Consider the following 16,327-nt stretch of genomic DNA (forward strand, 5'->3'; position numbering starts at 1 on the left):
CAAAAATGTTACATAAAACTCAGCTATAACAAACATGTTCATAGCACATCTTTAAATTAACAATTGCCCAACATGTGCTCAAACCTATACTGTCATTGCAAGCTAACAACAATGAGCGCTATTATTCAGCAGGCAGCAAGTATTTAAGTAACCAAGGACACTGATAACATTTCCTTCTAGTGCGTACTGCCTGTCTGAACATTTGGCAATCAACTATCAAAAGGTAACCTGTAAGAATCCTTTCAAGCGCTTGCAGCATGTTACCTCCTTCTATGATCCTAATCTTCTTGATCCCTTCTTTTATAAGATAGGCATCCTGGATGTTGGGCTGTGGAATAGACGATCAACGAACATGTGCGGAGCAGCAGAGAATTCCCCTCTGCATCTGAAGACCTCTGACAGCAAGCAATCACCTCAAGACTGGTGTGGCTTTAAATACCTGCTGCACTTGGCCACACTCAGTCTGACTCACCTGGCCACACCCAGTCTGAGTCTGAAGATGCCACAAGCTCAGGCAACACGTGCCCCAGATTCCTACATGAGTTCTAAAACAAGCATTGGCTCAAGTAAACATTTCTTGAAGGCAACAACAATCATTGGCCCATGCAAGGGCAGGTGATTTGCTTAGGGGCACACTTTACTAAATGCCAGATGTGGGTTCTGGAGCATATTCAGGTTTGCAGGACTGACAGGTGGGGAAATGTGCAGTCCTCATGGGCGGGTATTTAACATCCAATATAGGCAGGAGTGTCCCCTCCTATCCTGTGTCTCCCAGCCCCCTCTCGAATCTTGGCTGTACCACCAGTTTGTGATTTGGAGCCCACATCCACTTCAGATAGGGCAGACAAAGTGGTCATAGCCAGCTACTACCCCCCTGTAGAATACCAAGATTGGCAGGAGCCTCCTGCAGGGGTGCCCTCCCCCACAGATCCTGCAAATGCTATGAGTGTGTTCATCCGTTCTGTACAGTGTGTGAGCAATGTACAATGGGGGGGGGCATACATGTAGAAGGTGGGGTGTTGGGGGATGAGTAAGTCTGGGGGGGTCCCCAATGAACCAGCACTGGACTAGTGTCATAGGTCCCCAAGCTCGGTGCTCCTGATTACAATGTACCTTCAATGCTGGTGCCTCTATTCAGACTCAAGATGGCCCCAGCACGCAGCTCAAGTCCCCAAGATGGCAGGTCTCTGCTGCTCGGTTCGCCCTTTGTCAGCTGCTGGCAGAAGCAAGTAGGTGGGCCACCAGGCTCCGATGCCAACTGGGAAGAGTGAGCGGGTCCACCGAGCCCCACGGTATAGTCAATCCAACAAGAAGGAGGAAGGAGTGCAAATAATGTCCCCCACAAAGAGAAGTCTCCTCATTGTCTGCTAGGAAGCTGTGGCTGATATAGCAAGGGCAATGAGCGTCACAGCCACACTTTGTTCAACTTGGAGCCGCAATCATGTTTTGGTAGGTGGCTCTGATCACCCTCAGCCACACCCACAGTCACTAGTGTATAGTCCAATTCCACAAGACGGCAATCCCCCTGCCTGGTTTGCCCAGCTGGCTACAGGCAGGAGAAGGGAAGCGGGGCCACCAGACTCCAACGCCAGCAGGGGAGAGTGGGGTGGGCCACTGGACTCCCCAATTTAAGCAGTGTGGCAAAGAGGAGGGTGAATTGCAGCCCCCACATAGAGAGGTCTCCACACCGTCTCCTTGGATGATGCAGGCAATGTAGTGGGAGTACTGAGAGCTGCAGGCACCACTTTGTTCAAACAGGAGCCACCATCTTGGTTCAGCACTAGGTCCGATCACCTTTGGTGCATCGTGGACTTCGGCAGTGGTCCAGGCCACTTAGTCGAATGTGCTGTGTGCCCGTAGGTCTGTGGCAGTCTTAGCCCCCACTGTGGGCTGTTTCAGACTGATGTAAAGGCCATGAGGAGCGAGGGATTTGTGAGGCAGCTGGGGAGTTCTTCTGCATCGCTGCTTAGAGCGTGGTAGCAAGCTTCACCAATCCTGTACATCATGTTTTACCACATGATTTAACACACATTATTCAACACACAGGCTCTAAGGACCATATTTACTTTTCACTCATAAAATGCAGCACAGCATCTTGCTGCGGTGCGCTGCTTGAAGGGGAGAGAACAGAAATGCACCATATGCACTTAGTTATGCTCACTTCCCCTCTCTACCAGAGCTGGACTACTATCAGCTGCCTACTGCAGAGCTGGGACCCTTGCACTATGGTGCAAAGGTGCCTGCGTTATGGGCAGGATTGTTTTTTGCAGGAAGGGATACCTTCCTGCACAAAAGCAATCCTTAAAGGCATGTTCTTCTTCTACACACAAGGAAAGAGGAAGCAACTAGGGGAAAAATTATGTTTCTCCTTGTTACCCCTCTGTGGGGTAGGCACACCATTTTGAAGCAAACTTACATTTACAAGCCTTTATCAATCTGGTTTTGTGTCAAAGTATGTGGGTGGATGTTCCACCCATGTAGCACCTACTTGACACAAAGGCCCATATTTATACTTTCTTAGCGCTGCATTTGTGCCGCTTTTTGACGCAAAAGCGGCGCAAACGTAAGTTTGCACTGCTTTTGCGTCAAAAAGCGGTGCAAATGCGACGCTAAAAAAGTATAAATATGGGCCAAAGTGTAGCAAGGCAGCGCTATGCTCTGAGTTGGCTTTGCGCTACTTTGTGTTTACTAAAGCACCCCACACAAATCAACTTTTCACGGCTTAGTAAATACCAAAAAGGACTTTGGGGGGTGGGCGTTGAGGGCTGAGCCACGAAAGTGACTCTCACCTAACACAAAATCGTTGTAAATCTGGGCTCAAAGCTTGAGCTAATGGTGCATGCACTTAATACCCTACTCCAAATGATTGCAAGTATACCCACTGCAGGATATTATGTAAAGCCATACTACAATAGCCGACCCCTAGATATAACTCCTACTCAAATGCCTACAAGGCTGCCACGTCCAATATGTAAGGCAAGGTAGAAGACTTAGGGTAGCACTTGTTGATGGCACAAAGTTACTGAAAAAATGTAAACAATTGGTCTTATTTCGGTACAAAAGCTCCAGCTTACAAAATTGTACTTTGTGGAGTGCTGAAAATTCTTTCAACGTTTCTGTCTGCTTATTGCTCGCAGTTGTGCTGCAGCCAGAGTTCCACCGCCTTATGCAAACAGCATAACATAGAATCTGCCCTTAACCTTTCAGATTAAAAAATATTTCTAAGAAGTGATGTCATACATTTTTGTTCAAGGCTGCTTAGAAACATGTGAAAGTGAAAGGGATTACTTCTCTTTGAAATATGAAATAAGTCTCAGAATTCGGGGAACAAAGGAGACAGAACCATAAATCGATACAAGATTTCTATTCCGAAGCTGTGTAATTTAGTGGAAAAAAAAATAATTTTAATTCAGTGTTGAAAAAAAAGAATATGTGGGAGAGATTTCTTTAAGAAAATATTTTTCTTTGGATTTTTCCCATAAAAACTTTAAACATTAACAGAATCTTTTTTACCAAAATAAAATGTACTTCATGTTGTACTTTGTGGAGTTGATTAAGTTTTTTAAAAAACACACTTAAAGCTGGTGAAGCCTTCTTTGCAAATTTGGATATCCAAAGGCAAAAGGTAGTATAGCAAGGGAAAGAGCCAGAAGCGACAGAAATTCTGGATCTTGCCTGTAGAAGGGCCATGGTCATTCAGACGGAGCAGTAGAAGAGGGAGGAGGAAACACCATGAACACTCCAACCAAACATGCATGTTGGTATTCAGGTAATCTCCAATCTTCCAAACTAGTAATAGTAAATCAGCTATGCCAACAAAAGCAAACAGTAAAATTAGTAAAAGAGTGAAATGTGAGGTGGAACCCATTACAAACCTACTGTTTGACAAACAGGCAGGTGGTCTTCTGGATTTGTGATCACACTTGTATCTCTCCAATCAATGTCATATAGAAAATCTTTATTTAAAGTAGATCTATTTTTCACATGTGACTTTGTACATTTTTTATATAGTTCAAGATTGTGAGACGCTTAAGAACTCGTCATCAAAGGACTTCTGGAGCCAATGAAGCACCAACCGTGATTGGCCCTTTTATGAGATCTTCTGCTTCTCGGCTTTCTCCTCCTCCAGAGCCAGAGTTCGTTCCCTCTCCTTGATCAGCTGAACGCCGCAGTAGGTGATGAACCAGATGGACAGGGTGCTAATAGGGAAACCTGAAGAAGGCAAGACAAGAACGTGTCACAATATAGACCACAAGCTCAGAAAAAATGGTTGACCTTACATAATTATCGATTTAGTTAATCAATTACTAAACCCTATCTCTGCCAGGTTTTGATGGGTTCAAAGACAGTGATAGGGCTATATTATCTCTGAACGCAGCCTGACCAATAAGGTCCGTTTAACCAAGAGAAAACATTCATTTAATCACATTAAAAGCAAACGTCCAGCAAGCACAGTCATTTAAGCTATGATTTTAATGCATCTGTTTATTTAGTTGTGACTCCTAATAATGTATCTCATTAGCGCTGTGCAAGGTGTGGTGCCCTTAGGCAATGAATTTCGTTTGTAAAATAGCTGCTCTTCATCAAAAAGTAGTAATTTCGAGATTTTATGAAAGGTATATTTCTAAGAAAGAGTCTCGGCTCGTCAAGCACATAACGGTTAGGATGCCACATGCGATTGTTTTACACATTGCACACTGAAACACTATAAATACCGCTCAGAAGGTATTTTGGGTAGGGTGCGTGGGGGGGTCTATGCGCAAAACATGGCAAATGTACATTTTGAGATACATTTTTCAATACTGTTCAAATCACATAAAGTGATGCAAAGTAGTGAAAAGTGTTTATAAAGTATTAACTGTTTTGCACTGGAGGTTGCCCTTAAATTACCACTAATGGTTCTTTGCCCTGCTTTATGCTACATTGGGTGGTACCCTGGCGCTCCCACGCTGCCAGTCATGCACAGCACACATCCAGTGTGTGAAATGTTCAAAAAATGATCTAAGCATAGGATGTTTACTGGAAATGAAACATTCCATCACAAAACTTCTGCTAGATATTACGCACACACTATTGAACTATGGTGCAAAGGTATGTGGGTAGCGCTAAGCATCCTTTCTCTCCCCCATATGCAACACCCAGCAGACACGCTTGCTGCTGCCCTGCATTGTGCTATTTTATGTAAACCTGCACTTTTTGCGCTGTCACAAAGTGATCAAAAGCTACAGAGGCTCCAGTTCCTACTATGTACAAACATTTACTCACAGCATCAGATGTAATTTGTTCAGTAAGAGCTGTGGGTTTGTGTTAATTTTGAGGTGGTTTATTATCTAATATAAAATGTATTGACTCGTGTGTCCAGAAGTGCAGGGTGATGGTTCCTTTGGACAGCGTGCACTCTGGCTAGGTACAGCAGAGCAACACTGTTTTACAGACCTTCCTTTTCTTGGCAAAATCAAAGAAGTGATACAAGAATGTTACTGAACTGCTTCAGATCCATAAAGACAACCATCTGGTTTCAGAATCACTACACCACAGGAGCAACCATCCTCCAAGTTATCAGTGGTGCCCTATGAATCCTATTCCCCAGGGACACAGGCCTCCATAAGCTACTAGACCGGTCACCAGTGGTTGGCACAGTCAGACACAAGACCCCACTTTCAACGGTCACTCCATATGGACGTGTCCCATTATTTTTCTTCTTCACTGCCCCTTATAGAATTAAATATAGATCCTAAAATGACTTGTGTTATATGTATTTATTTATACTGCACTTCTGCTACTTCTAGGCACGTTGAAGTAACAGATGTTATCATTGCTGAATGTATGGTACCCAATTTATCAACCTACGTGAGGATTGAAGGCTCATTCTGCCAGCGGTGAGTATTTGTCTCACTGTGCCATCCTCTCAGCATATAAGGAAACCAGTATTCTCAAATACTCTATTCAGTTTAAAACATATAAACCATAAAAAGTGCTAAGAACAGTTTGACACTGTTAGAACACAATTTCATTAAAAACAGATCCCACAGTTGACCTCCCGAACTGCATATAGAATACACAATAAAGTGTATAAAAACACCTAAATCAGAATATCAGTCTAAAATCATCGAGTTCCTCATTTTGACCGCAGTATTTAAGAAACAAGCAACATGATAGCAAGTTCTTCCGATTCGCCAATATTAGTTTAAAAAATCTTTTGTGCATGCAATAATAAAATGGACATAGAAAAAAGTGCATAGTATCTTAAACAGACATACCATCACACAGACAGAAAACACGGTCTGATCCGATTCATGGGGCATTTCTAACTGACGTGTATTAGACGGAAGGGGAAACAGTTTAGCGAGAAACAATGGCTATTCAATATACCATAACTTAGAAATGGTTTCAGAGTGGTTTGAAACATTACATCTAACAGAAGGAATGGACAAGGCACTAGGGCCCATATTTATACTTTTTGACGCAAAACTGCGCCAACGCAGTTTTGCGCCAAAAAAATTAGCGCCGGCTAACGCCATTCTGAAGCACCATGCGGGTGCCGTATTTATTGAATGACGTTAGCCGGCGTTAGCCGCCGGCGCCGTCTGGTGTGCGTTAAAAAAAACGACGTACACCAGGCAGCGCCGGCGTAGGGGGATATGGGGCTTGGGCGTCAAGAAATGGGGCAAGTCAGGTTGAGGCAATTTTTTCGCCTCAACCCGATTTGCGCCATTTTTTTTTCACTCCCAACCCCCATAGAAATGACTCCTGTCTTAGCAAAGACAGGAGTCATGCCCCCTTGCCCAATGGCCATGCCCAGGGGACTTCTGTCCCCTGGGCATGGTCATTGGGCATAGTGGCATGTAGGGGGGCACAAATCAGGCCCCCCTATGCCACAAATTTCTTTTTAAAAAAGCACTTACCTGAACTTACCTTAATGTCCCTGGGATGGGTCCCTCCAGCCTTGGGTGTCCTCCTGGGGTGGGCAAGGGTGACAGGGGGTGTCCCTGGGGGCATGGGAGGGCACCTCTGGGCTCCTTCAGAGCCCACAGGTCCCTTAACGCCTGCCTTTTGCAGGCGCTAAAAAACGGTGCAAAAGCGGCCGTATGTCATTTTTTTTGACCCGCCCACTCCCGGGCGTGATTTTTGCCCGGGAGTATAAATCCGACGCACATGCCTCGGACTCGATTTTTTAGACGGGAACGCCTACCTTGCATATAATTAACGCAAAGTAGGTGTCCACGCTAAAAAATGACGCTAACTCCATGGACTTTGGCGCTAGACGCGTCTAACGCCAAAGTATAAATATGGAGTTAGTTTTGCGTCGAAATTGCGTCAAAAAAAACGATCCAATTCCGGCGCAAACGGAGTATAAATATGCCCCTTGATTCTCTTTCATCCATGCTTAACGGCAAGAAGGCACTCTTGACCCAAGCTACATCCATCTTGACAGTGGATTCTGGGTAATGAAACTGCTAAGGACTTCCTAATTTGTGAAAACAGTCCTTGACGTAATTAAGCCACAGAATTCTATTGGCATGATCAAGACTTACACAATCTTTAATGAATAATCTGTTAAACTCAAGTTCATTCTTGAGCTAAATCAAAATAACATAGAAACAAGGGGCGAAGTTGAATTAAGTCAGAGACAAAGCCCATCCCTAGTTCTTCACGGACATTATAGATAGGCGTGCCAGAGGGCAGTGCGAGCACATGCTTTAGAAACATATTCTCTGTTATTTGTAGTTAAGACAAATTGGTATACCTCCAAACCTTGCTGTAAGAAGCTATGGCAAGACTCTTGGCCTAGTAAATCCTAAGCAACAACCCATCTGTGCCCTAACCTTGAAGCAAAATCGAAAAAATCGATAATCGAGGCAATGCTTCTAGCAAATGCATGAGTTCTAGCGCTAACCAATGCAGACCAACTAATAGAGAAATCTATGAGGTTCCCAAGATAGGGGAACATCTTCACTTTGCTAAGCTTATTACCTTAAATACAGAGGGATCTGCTCTTAATATTGTTGGACCAATCATCATAATCTTAGATTTGGAGTATTCGGTGTTAAGCTGAATGCTATCCATAAATTCTACAAAGCTTTCCAGGAGCCTTTGGAGAACTAAAGCAATTCTAGAAATCAGGACAGCGTCATGACCATAAGGTGATACAGGCATTACACAACCACTCACCGTGTTAGTTCTCGCCCTGACGCTGATAAAACCTTGTCTTGATTATTGACATACAACGTACATAAAACATGAACTAGTATGCAGCCCTGTCTAAAACATTTTTTCAGAGCAAACTTCGTTGTGGAAGCCCCCATAGGCCCTTTATGCAGAGAATTAGTGAGGTCCAAATGTAAATCATGTAAGAAGCAATGATGGATTTGTCAGTCACCAATGCCAGAATAATATTTCAAAGTGAGGCCCTATTTACCCTGTCAAAGGCTGAGCTCAAATACATGAACCCCAAATGAAGTGATGCATCATTTGGCTTGATTTATTTGGTTATGAGTAGATAGAGGTTCAAACATTGGTTCACTGATACCTTACCGGGTTGAAAACCATATTGAAAGCCAGTCAGGACACAGTGACCTCTGACCAGCGTGGTCGATCTATTCAGTAGCATTCTCCCTATCACCTTGACCTTAGAGCAGACCAAAGAGATAGGGTAATATAAATGAGGGCCATCTTTATGTTCCTTTTTAAAGACCGGCACAATTACTGAATTGGACCATAAAGATGGAATTTGATGTCTAATGGCAGTGTTAATACAAAGTGTTAAAAGCAGGTTCAATTGGTCGATATTAGACTTGCATAAGAAAAGTGGGACTGCATTTGGGCGAGGAGCTTTATTGTTGGGCAGGTCATTGATGGCATCTCTGACCTTCCCCCAACTAAAAGTCAACAGAGGCTTCAAGCGGGAAGACAGCGTGTTGTTATCCAGCTGAATATCAAGGGAACAGGTTTAATCGGGGGCATTGTAAATGGCAGCAAAATGCTCAGCCAGAATTCCAGGGTATTGTGTTGTGATATGGAACTTCCTATTAGTAATGCAAAAATGGGACTATTAATGATTTACCCAAATTTGGAGTTCTCTAGTAAAACTAGACACCATTAGGTTTTCCCACGCCTCTAAATTCAGCTCGGATTTCCATTTCTTAATAGCTTTGTTGCAATATCGGTAGCAGGAAAGAACTTTGTCCCTAGGCTTCTCCTTTATGGCTTTCAGAAGTTTTTTTGTGAGAAATGGGGCAAAAGGAATCAAACCATTAGCATTGGACTGGAGCACCACAGGTAGTTGTTGTAAGAATACAATTTGCTTTATAGGAGATGTTAACAAAGGATTTCAGTATTAGCTCTACCAGGGCTCGATCATCCAGGCTTGTACTCCCTGGAGCAGGCACTGAACAATTCGGAATAGAATTGCCTGAGAACAACCTTATCCCAGGGGATTCTGCAACAATGATCTTCGGCAGCCATCCCCCCCCCCCCCCCCCCCCCGCAAGCACAAACCATTAGTATTGGGTGCAGAATCACCCGCCCAAAAAAAGTGCCACAGAAAGTATTATTATAACTGCTGGAATCTCAGAGCACCTTGAAGACTAAAATAGAAGAGGTTAAGCCAGAAGAGACAGCAAGAAATTTGATTGTGGAAAAAAACTGTTCCCGGAAAAAGTTGGCACAATTGAGAAAAGCAGAGGTCAAGTAAGTTAATATGTTGGGTCCACTGCACTGGTGTGTCTGGACACAAAGCATCGGGAACAACTTGCGCTTGCCCATATCCCAAGGCTGTAATGAAGCACTAAAGAGCTGTAAACGCCAGCGGACCAAGCCTACAGCAGAAAATGATCAGTGGCATAAAGCCATGGAAACCAGAAACAGTAAGGTAACACAGTAAGACTTTAAAAAGGACCCACAGCAAAGTATCAGGTAAACTAAAGAAAATCAAAATGGAAGGCAACACTCTTATTTGTAGTGTGGGAGGTCCTTAAAAAAACAAATGTTAGGGGGAGGCCCAGCCCAGCCTCCTCTAGGCTCCAACGGACCCATGCTGCAGGATCCCTCAAGCGCTTTACAGGGCGAGGGATAAGGCACGTTTGCTTCCGCTGCTGTGATCCTGGCACTTGTAGACCCTCAGCAGAAGTCCATGTGGCACTCCCCACGATGTGGCACCCCCTCTAGCACTTAGGAGCAAAAGGGAAAAAGACAGTGTTCTGGCTCTTCCTGCCCCCTCTGCCATGATCCTGGGACTTGTAGTCCCTCAGCAGAAGTCCATGTGGCACTCCCTGTGCTGCGGGACCCCTCAAGTGATTCAAAGCATGAGAGAAAAGGGGTCCTTTCTGGCTCTGCCTGGCCCCCCAGCCGTGATCGTGGGTCTTGTTGTCCCTCTACAGAAGTCCATGTGGTGCTATCCCAAATAAACTGTTTTTTTTAATTATGAATTAATGAACAGGTGTGAATTAATGACCATCTCAAAAAATGTCTTAGGCACCTGTTGTCAGTGCTGCCAAATTCTACTGTTGCTGAATACCAAGGCTGCCTAGCCTTGATTCATCCATATTTCTCTTGATTACACCATCTTGTACTTCCTGTCTCTTTATCTCACTCCTGTACATTCTATTCCATCCTTACTTTCTCTGTTTTGTCACTGTTTTCATATGTTTCTCTTCCTCTTTTTTCTTCCTCTCCGCCTTTCGCTTTCTTGCTCATGGATCAAAGTCTGATGATGAAAAATAAATCCAATCCCCTAACATGAGTGTTGGTGCCTGTTAGAAATGGGGTCTTTGGTTGGCAATCAGGTTACCCACTGTCCAAGCAATGACCCTCACTCTAGTCAGGGTAAAGGAGAATCACCCTCAGTTAACCCCTGCTTACCCGCTTGGTAGCTTGGCATGAGCAGGCAGGCTTAACTTCAGAAGCAATGTGTAAAGTATTTGTCCCAACACACACAGTAATACAGTGAAAACACTACTAAATGACACAACACAGGTTTAGAAAAATGGATATTTATCTAAACAAAGCAAGACCAAAACAACAAAAATCCAACAAACACAAGTCAAGATATAATTTTTTTTTAGAATAAGAGTCTTAGGGCCAGATGTAGTAAAGGTTTTTCACGTCGCAAACAGCAAATTTTGCTGTTTGTGATGTGCAAAACCCACATCGCGATGCCCAATTCCCGTTTTGCGTGTCGGTAACCTGGTTACTGACTCGCAAAACGGGACTGCGAGTCGCAAATAGGAAGGGATGTTCCCCTTCCTATTCGCAAGTTGCAGCGCTATGCTGCATTGCTTTGTGACCGCGAACGTGGTCGCAAAGCAATCGTAGTTACCACCAGTGTCACACTGGTGGTAATCCATTCACAAAAGGGAAGGGGTCCCCTGGGGACCCCTTCCCCTTTTTGAATGGCCTGGAAAACATTTTCTCAGAGCAGGCAGTGGTCCTATGGGCTGCATTACAAAAAAAAGAACTGATTGATTTAAAAGCAGTCACAGACATGGTGGTCTGCTGTCTCCAGCAGGCCACCATCCCTGTGAGTGCTGCGAGTCGCAAGGGGGTCGCAAATTGCGACCCACTTCATTAATATTAATGAGGTGGGCCTTTGCGACCCCCTTGCGAGTCACAATTCAGGACATTCGTACATCTGGGCCTTAATCCTTAGAAAACTGTGAGAATGCTGTTGTTACACAAAGTACCTGGTTAGCGTAAAAAATAAAGCCGCACCAGCGAATGTGCATTGGAAAAGTCAGCGATGCGTCAATTCCTTACTCACAAGTGAGTCCGTGTGTCGTTTCCTTCTCCGGGTAGGTCGGCAATGCGTCATTGTTCTTCCTTGCAAGAGAGAGATGTGTCGATTTCAGGATGGGGCACCTCGGATCCATGCATAGTCGGGTTGACTGCGTGGGGTTTGCATCATTATCAGCCTCTGTTAGTGGTTATTGAGCTTCGTTTCTCCAGCCGCTTTGTGTCGATCTTCCAGCCAAGATGCATGTGGGGAGTTGATTTCAGCCGCGAAGCCGGCGGCACGTCATTTATCAGCCGCGTCATTGAAGATGCGTCGAAAATTCCCCCGCACAGCAGTCTGTTCGTGGATTTTCAGCTCTCGTCTGCCAACTTCACCTTTCAAGGGCCCAGGAACTGAATAGGGGACCACTTGGCAGGGCAGGAGTCTCAGCAGAGTGTCCCGGTGCTGGCAGGAGATAAGCTCAGTTCGAGCTCTTGGAGATTCTTCTCAAGCAGGAATGTACAACAAAGTCCAGTCTTGGTCCCCTTTCACAGGCGGAAGCAGCAACTGTAGGATAGCCCAACAAAGCACAGTCACAGGCAGGGGCAGCACTTCTCCTCAGCTCTTCAGCTCTTCTCCTTGGCAGAAGTTCCTCTTGATTCCAGAAGTGATCTGATTTTCAGGGGTTTTGGGTGCTCTTCTTATACCCCTTTCTGCCTTTGAAGTAGGCCTTCTTCAAAGAGAAGTCTCTGTTGTTTTTAAGATCCTGCCTTGCCAGACACACACCAGGGAGTTGGAGACTGCATTGTGTGAGGGCAGGCACAGCCCTTTCAGGTATAAGTGACCACTCCTACCCTCTCTCCCAGCACATATCGCTCATCAGGCTATGCAGGCTACACCCCAGCTCCCTTTGTGTCACTGTCTAGAGAGAGGTGCAAACAGCTCAACTGTCAAACTGACCCAGACAGGAAATCTACAAACAGGTAGAGTCACAAAATGGTTTATGCAAGAAAATGCCTACTTTCTAAAAGTAGCAACACAAAAGGATGATGGATGAAGTGCTGAACAATGCAGACACTCACGCCCAGTCACAGATCTGGGTTTAATCCATTGTTCTTTTGCTCACTATGCCACCTCAGTTTGGACCCATCCATATGCAATCAGTCTTGACCCTGTTCCTCATCAGAACAGTCCAGTCCAAACTGCCAGGTCAGGTCCTCCCTGGACCAGAAACAAGCATCCTGGAACCGGTTTCAGAGTACCACCCTTCATCAGCCAGGCCAGCTTGAATCCAGTAGCTCAGTGAGCACGGGACCCACATCTGGGCATATCCTTCCCACTTGGGGCAACTTTAGCAACACAAAAGAATGATGGACGGAGTGCTGAACAATGCAAACACTCACCCCCAGTCACAGATCTGGGTTTACTCCATCGTTCTTTTGCTCACTATGCCACCCCAATTTGGTCCCAGCCATATGCAAATCAGTCTTGACCCTGTTCCTCAATGGCAATATTCCAGTCCACACTACCAGGCGAGATCCTCCCTGGACCGGAAACAAGCATCCTGGGACCGGTTTCAGGGTATCATCCTTCATCAGGCAGGCTAGCTTGAATCCAGTAGCACCGTGAGCACGGCACCCATATCTGGGCATACCCTTCCCACTTAGGGCAACTTCAGCAACACAAAAGGATGATGGACGGAGTGCTTTACTTTCTAAAAGTGCCATTTTCAAACACACAATCTAAAAACCATCTTCACTAAAAGATGTATTTTTAAATTGTGAGTTCAGAGACCCAAACTTCCACATGTCTATCTGTTCCCAAAGGGAATCGGCGCTTTAATAACATTTAAAGGCAGCCCCCATATTAACCTGTGAGAGAGATAGGCCTTGCAACAGTTGAAAACCGAATTTGGCAGTATTTCACTGTCAGGACATGTAAAACACGTACGTACATGTCCAACCTTTAACATACACGGCACCCTGCCCATGGGGCTATCTAGGGCCTGCCTTAGGGTGCCTTACATGTATAAAAAGGGAAGGTTTAGGCCTGCAAGTGGATACACTTGGAAAGTCGAATTGGCAGTTTAAAACTGCACACACAGACACTGCAGTAGCAGGTCTGAGCCATGTTTACAGGGCTACTAATGTGGTGGCACAGCCAGTGCAGCAGGCCCATTAGTAGCATTTGATTTACAGGCCCTGGGCACTTGTAGTGCACTGTACTAGGGACTTACTAGTTAATGAAATATGCCAATCATGGAAAGCCAATTACACATACATGTTACACAGGAGCACTTGCACTTTAGCACTGGATAGCAGTGTTAACCCCCTGGGTGCCTGGGGCGAGCTGGTCTCGTCCTGGCACATGGTTTCCTCCCACACCCCCGTTGGCAATCTGATGACGTCAGGTGGCTCACTGCACGCCAACGTCATTAAATGCTGCTGAGGACGTGCAGGAAGCCATTTGCTTCCAGCGCGTTGAGAACAGAGGACACATCAAAGGTGAGTCCTTCTCTTTTGGGTTTTTTTTGGGGGGAAAACAGACACAGGGGGAAAGGAAAGAGTTTTTCCTTTCCCCCTGTGCCTGTTTTCAATGGATTCCTGCTCGTGGAGCAGGAATCCTCCACTACACCCCCGGAATCTTAGTTTCGTTTTTTGGGGGAGGGACCCCTTGGGCAAGGGTCGCTCCCCTGGGGGCAATATACAATCCGTGTTTCTGCCCCCTGGGGGCAGATCGGCCATTTTTTTTCAGCCGATCTGCCCCCAGGGGTGGTCGAAACCCACTAGAAACCAGGGATTATATTGTTTATATTGATTTCAGGCAGCGACCCCTTAGGCAAGGGTTGTTGCCCTGAGGGCAATATTTTTTATATGTTTCGGCCTCCCCTTGGCTAGATCTACCAAGTTTTTGGCTGATCTCACCCACGGGGGGTCGAAACCCACTAGGCCCCAGGCATTGTGTGTTGTGTGTGTGTGTTTTGGGTCTTAGGGGCACCCCTTGGGCAAGGGTCGCCCCCAAGAGGTGAAATTAGTGTTGGCCATTTCTGCCCCCCGTTGGGGGTCAATGGGCCTATTTTTTTGTTTTGTTTCCCTTTGTTGTTTTGTGCTGGGGGCTGCCCCCTTTGGTAAGGGTTGCCCCCCCCCCAAAGGGGGTACAGAGCTGTTGGCCATTTCTGCCCCCCTTGGGGGCAGATAAGCCTATTTATTTTAGGCCCATCTGCCCCCAAAGGGGGCAGAAGCCACCAAGACGTCAGGGAAATTATTTTGTTTTGTTCCCTTTAGATTTTTTTTCTGCTGGGGGTGCCCCCTTTGGCAAGGGTCGCCCCCCAAAGGGGGCACAGAACTGTTGGCCATTTCTGCCCCCTTCGGGGCAGATCGGTCTATTTTGTTAGGCCCATCTGCCCCCAAGGGGGGCAGAATCCACTTAGGGACCAGGGATCTTGTGTGTGAGTGTTTTGTATGCAGGGTGTGGCCCCTTTGGCAAGGGTCACCCCCAAAGGGGGCACATTACTGATGGCTATTTCTGCCCCTTTAGGGGGCAGGTCGGCCTTTTTTGTTTTAGGCCCATCTGCCCCCAAGGGGGGCAGAAGCCACTTAGGCACTAGGGAAAATGTGTAAGTTCTTGGTGGCGGGTTGTTTGTCAACTGGCGAAGTATTTGTATTTGTGATTATAACAGTTTACTTCTTCTTTTTGTTCTAGTTCAAAGCTTTTGCTTCCTTTGCTGTGGATCCTTGCGGTTTTGGCAGTAGCTGTCCTGTGGTTTGCATAGTTGCATGTTCTAGGTAAGTAAAAGCAATTTATTCCAAAGGAGTATTGTTGACATGCATGAATGACATGTTTGTAGGTGGTGTACTAAATGCAGGATTGTGTGTGAAATTGTCCTTAGATTTGTGCACAATGATATTTGTGTTGTCTTATGTCTAATTTGCTTTTTTCTGTTTTCATTTTAGTGGGATATCACTGGTGATTGCTGTGTCTGTGCAGAGTAGTTGCTGGTGAGTCTAGTTTTTTCAGGCAAGTGAGTGGTATAGTTTTTTAGTACATAACTCTTTGTGATAAAACTACACTCTGTTTACTACTTATTTTAGACAGTGCTGGTTGTTGGCAATACATTTGTTAGAAAGGATCATGGCTAGCCACAGAGTGACCGCTCAGCAGGTTGTTGGCATGCTTTTTGAGTCGTCTTCTGACCATGATTCTGAGTCTGACTCTGCATCTGAGCAGAGGAAGAAGTGAGATATTCTGGCAGTGAGTTTTCTGTCCTAGAGGATTCTTCAGATGAGGAAGCCACTCTCAGTGCAGATGAAGGGCCTGTTTTAGAGGAGGACATTGATGTGCCAAGAGTGCAGCAGCCTGGGGCTGAATGGTTTCCCATTGGAAGGCCTGACACCTGGATTGCCCCAAGCATGGAGCAGCCACAGTTACCTGCATTTACTGGTCTCCAAGGGTGTAGAGTCAATACGGAAACCTTTTTGCCAGTCAATTTCTTTCACTTGTTTATGGATTATGTATTTTTGGAAGAGATTGTTGAGCAGACTAATTTGTATGCGGAGCAATGTTTGAGGGACAACGCTGCCAGACTTAGGCCTTAGTCTAGAGCTACCCAGTGGGTTC

The 16,327-nt window shown here is 45.5% G+C and overlaps 1 protein-coding gene across 3 annotated transcripts in view; it reads right to left on the minus strand.

Moving 5' to 3' along the window:
• Window positions 1-3,937: 3,937 nt before the first annotated feature.
• HHATL (hedgehog acyltransferase like) overlaps window positions 3,938-16,327 on the minus strand; it is a 337,378-nt gene continuing 324,988 nt past the window's right edge. For all 3 annotated transcript variants that reach the window (XM_069211017.1, XM_069211018.1, XM_069211019.1), the window contains exon 12: window positions 3,938-4,212. In XM_069211017.1, coding sequence (XP_069067118.1) covers window positions 4,091-4,212 — 122 coding nt within the window. In that variant the 3' untranslated portion in view covers window positions 3,938-4,090. The remainder of the gene's footprint in view (window positions 4,213-16,327) is intronic.

The sequence above is a fragment of the Pleurodeles waltl genome, chromosome 10 (assembly GCF_031143425.1).
Source record: "Pleurodeles waltl isolate 20211129_DDA chromosome 10, aPleWal1.hap1.20221129, whole genome shotgun sequence".
NCBI classification, from domain to species: domain Eukaryota; kingdom Metazoa; phylum Chordata; class Amphibia; order Caudata; family Salamandridae; genus Pleurodeles; species Pleurodeles waltl.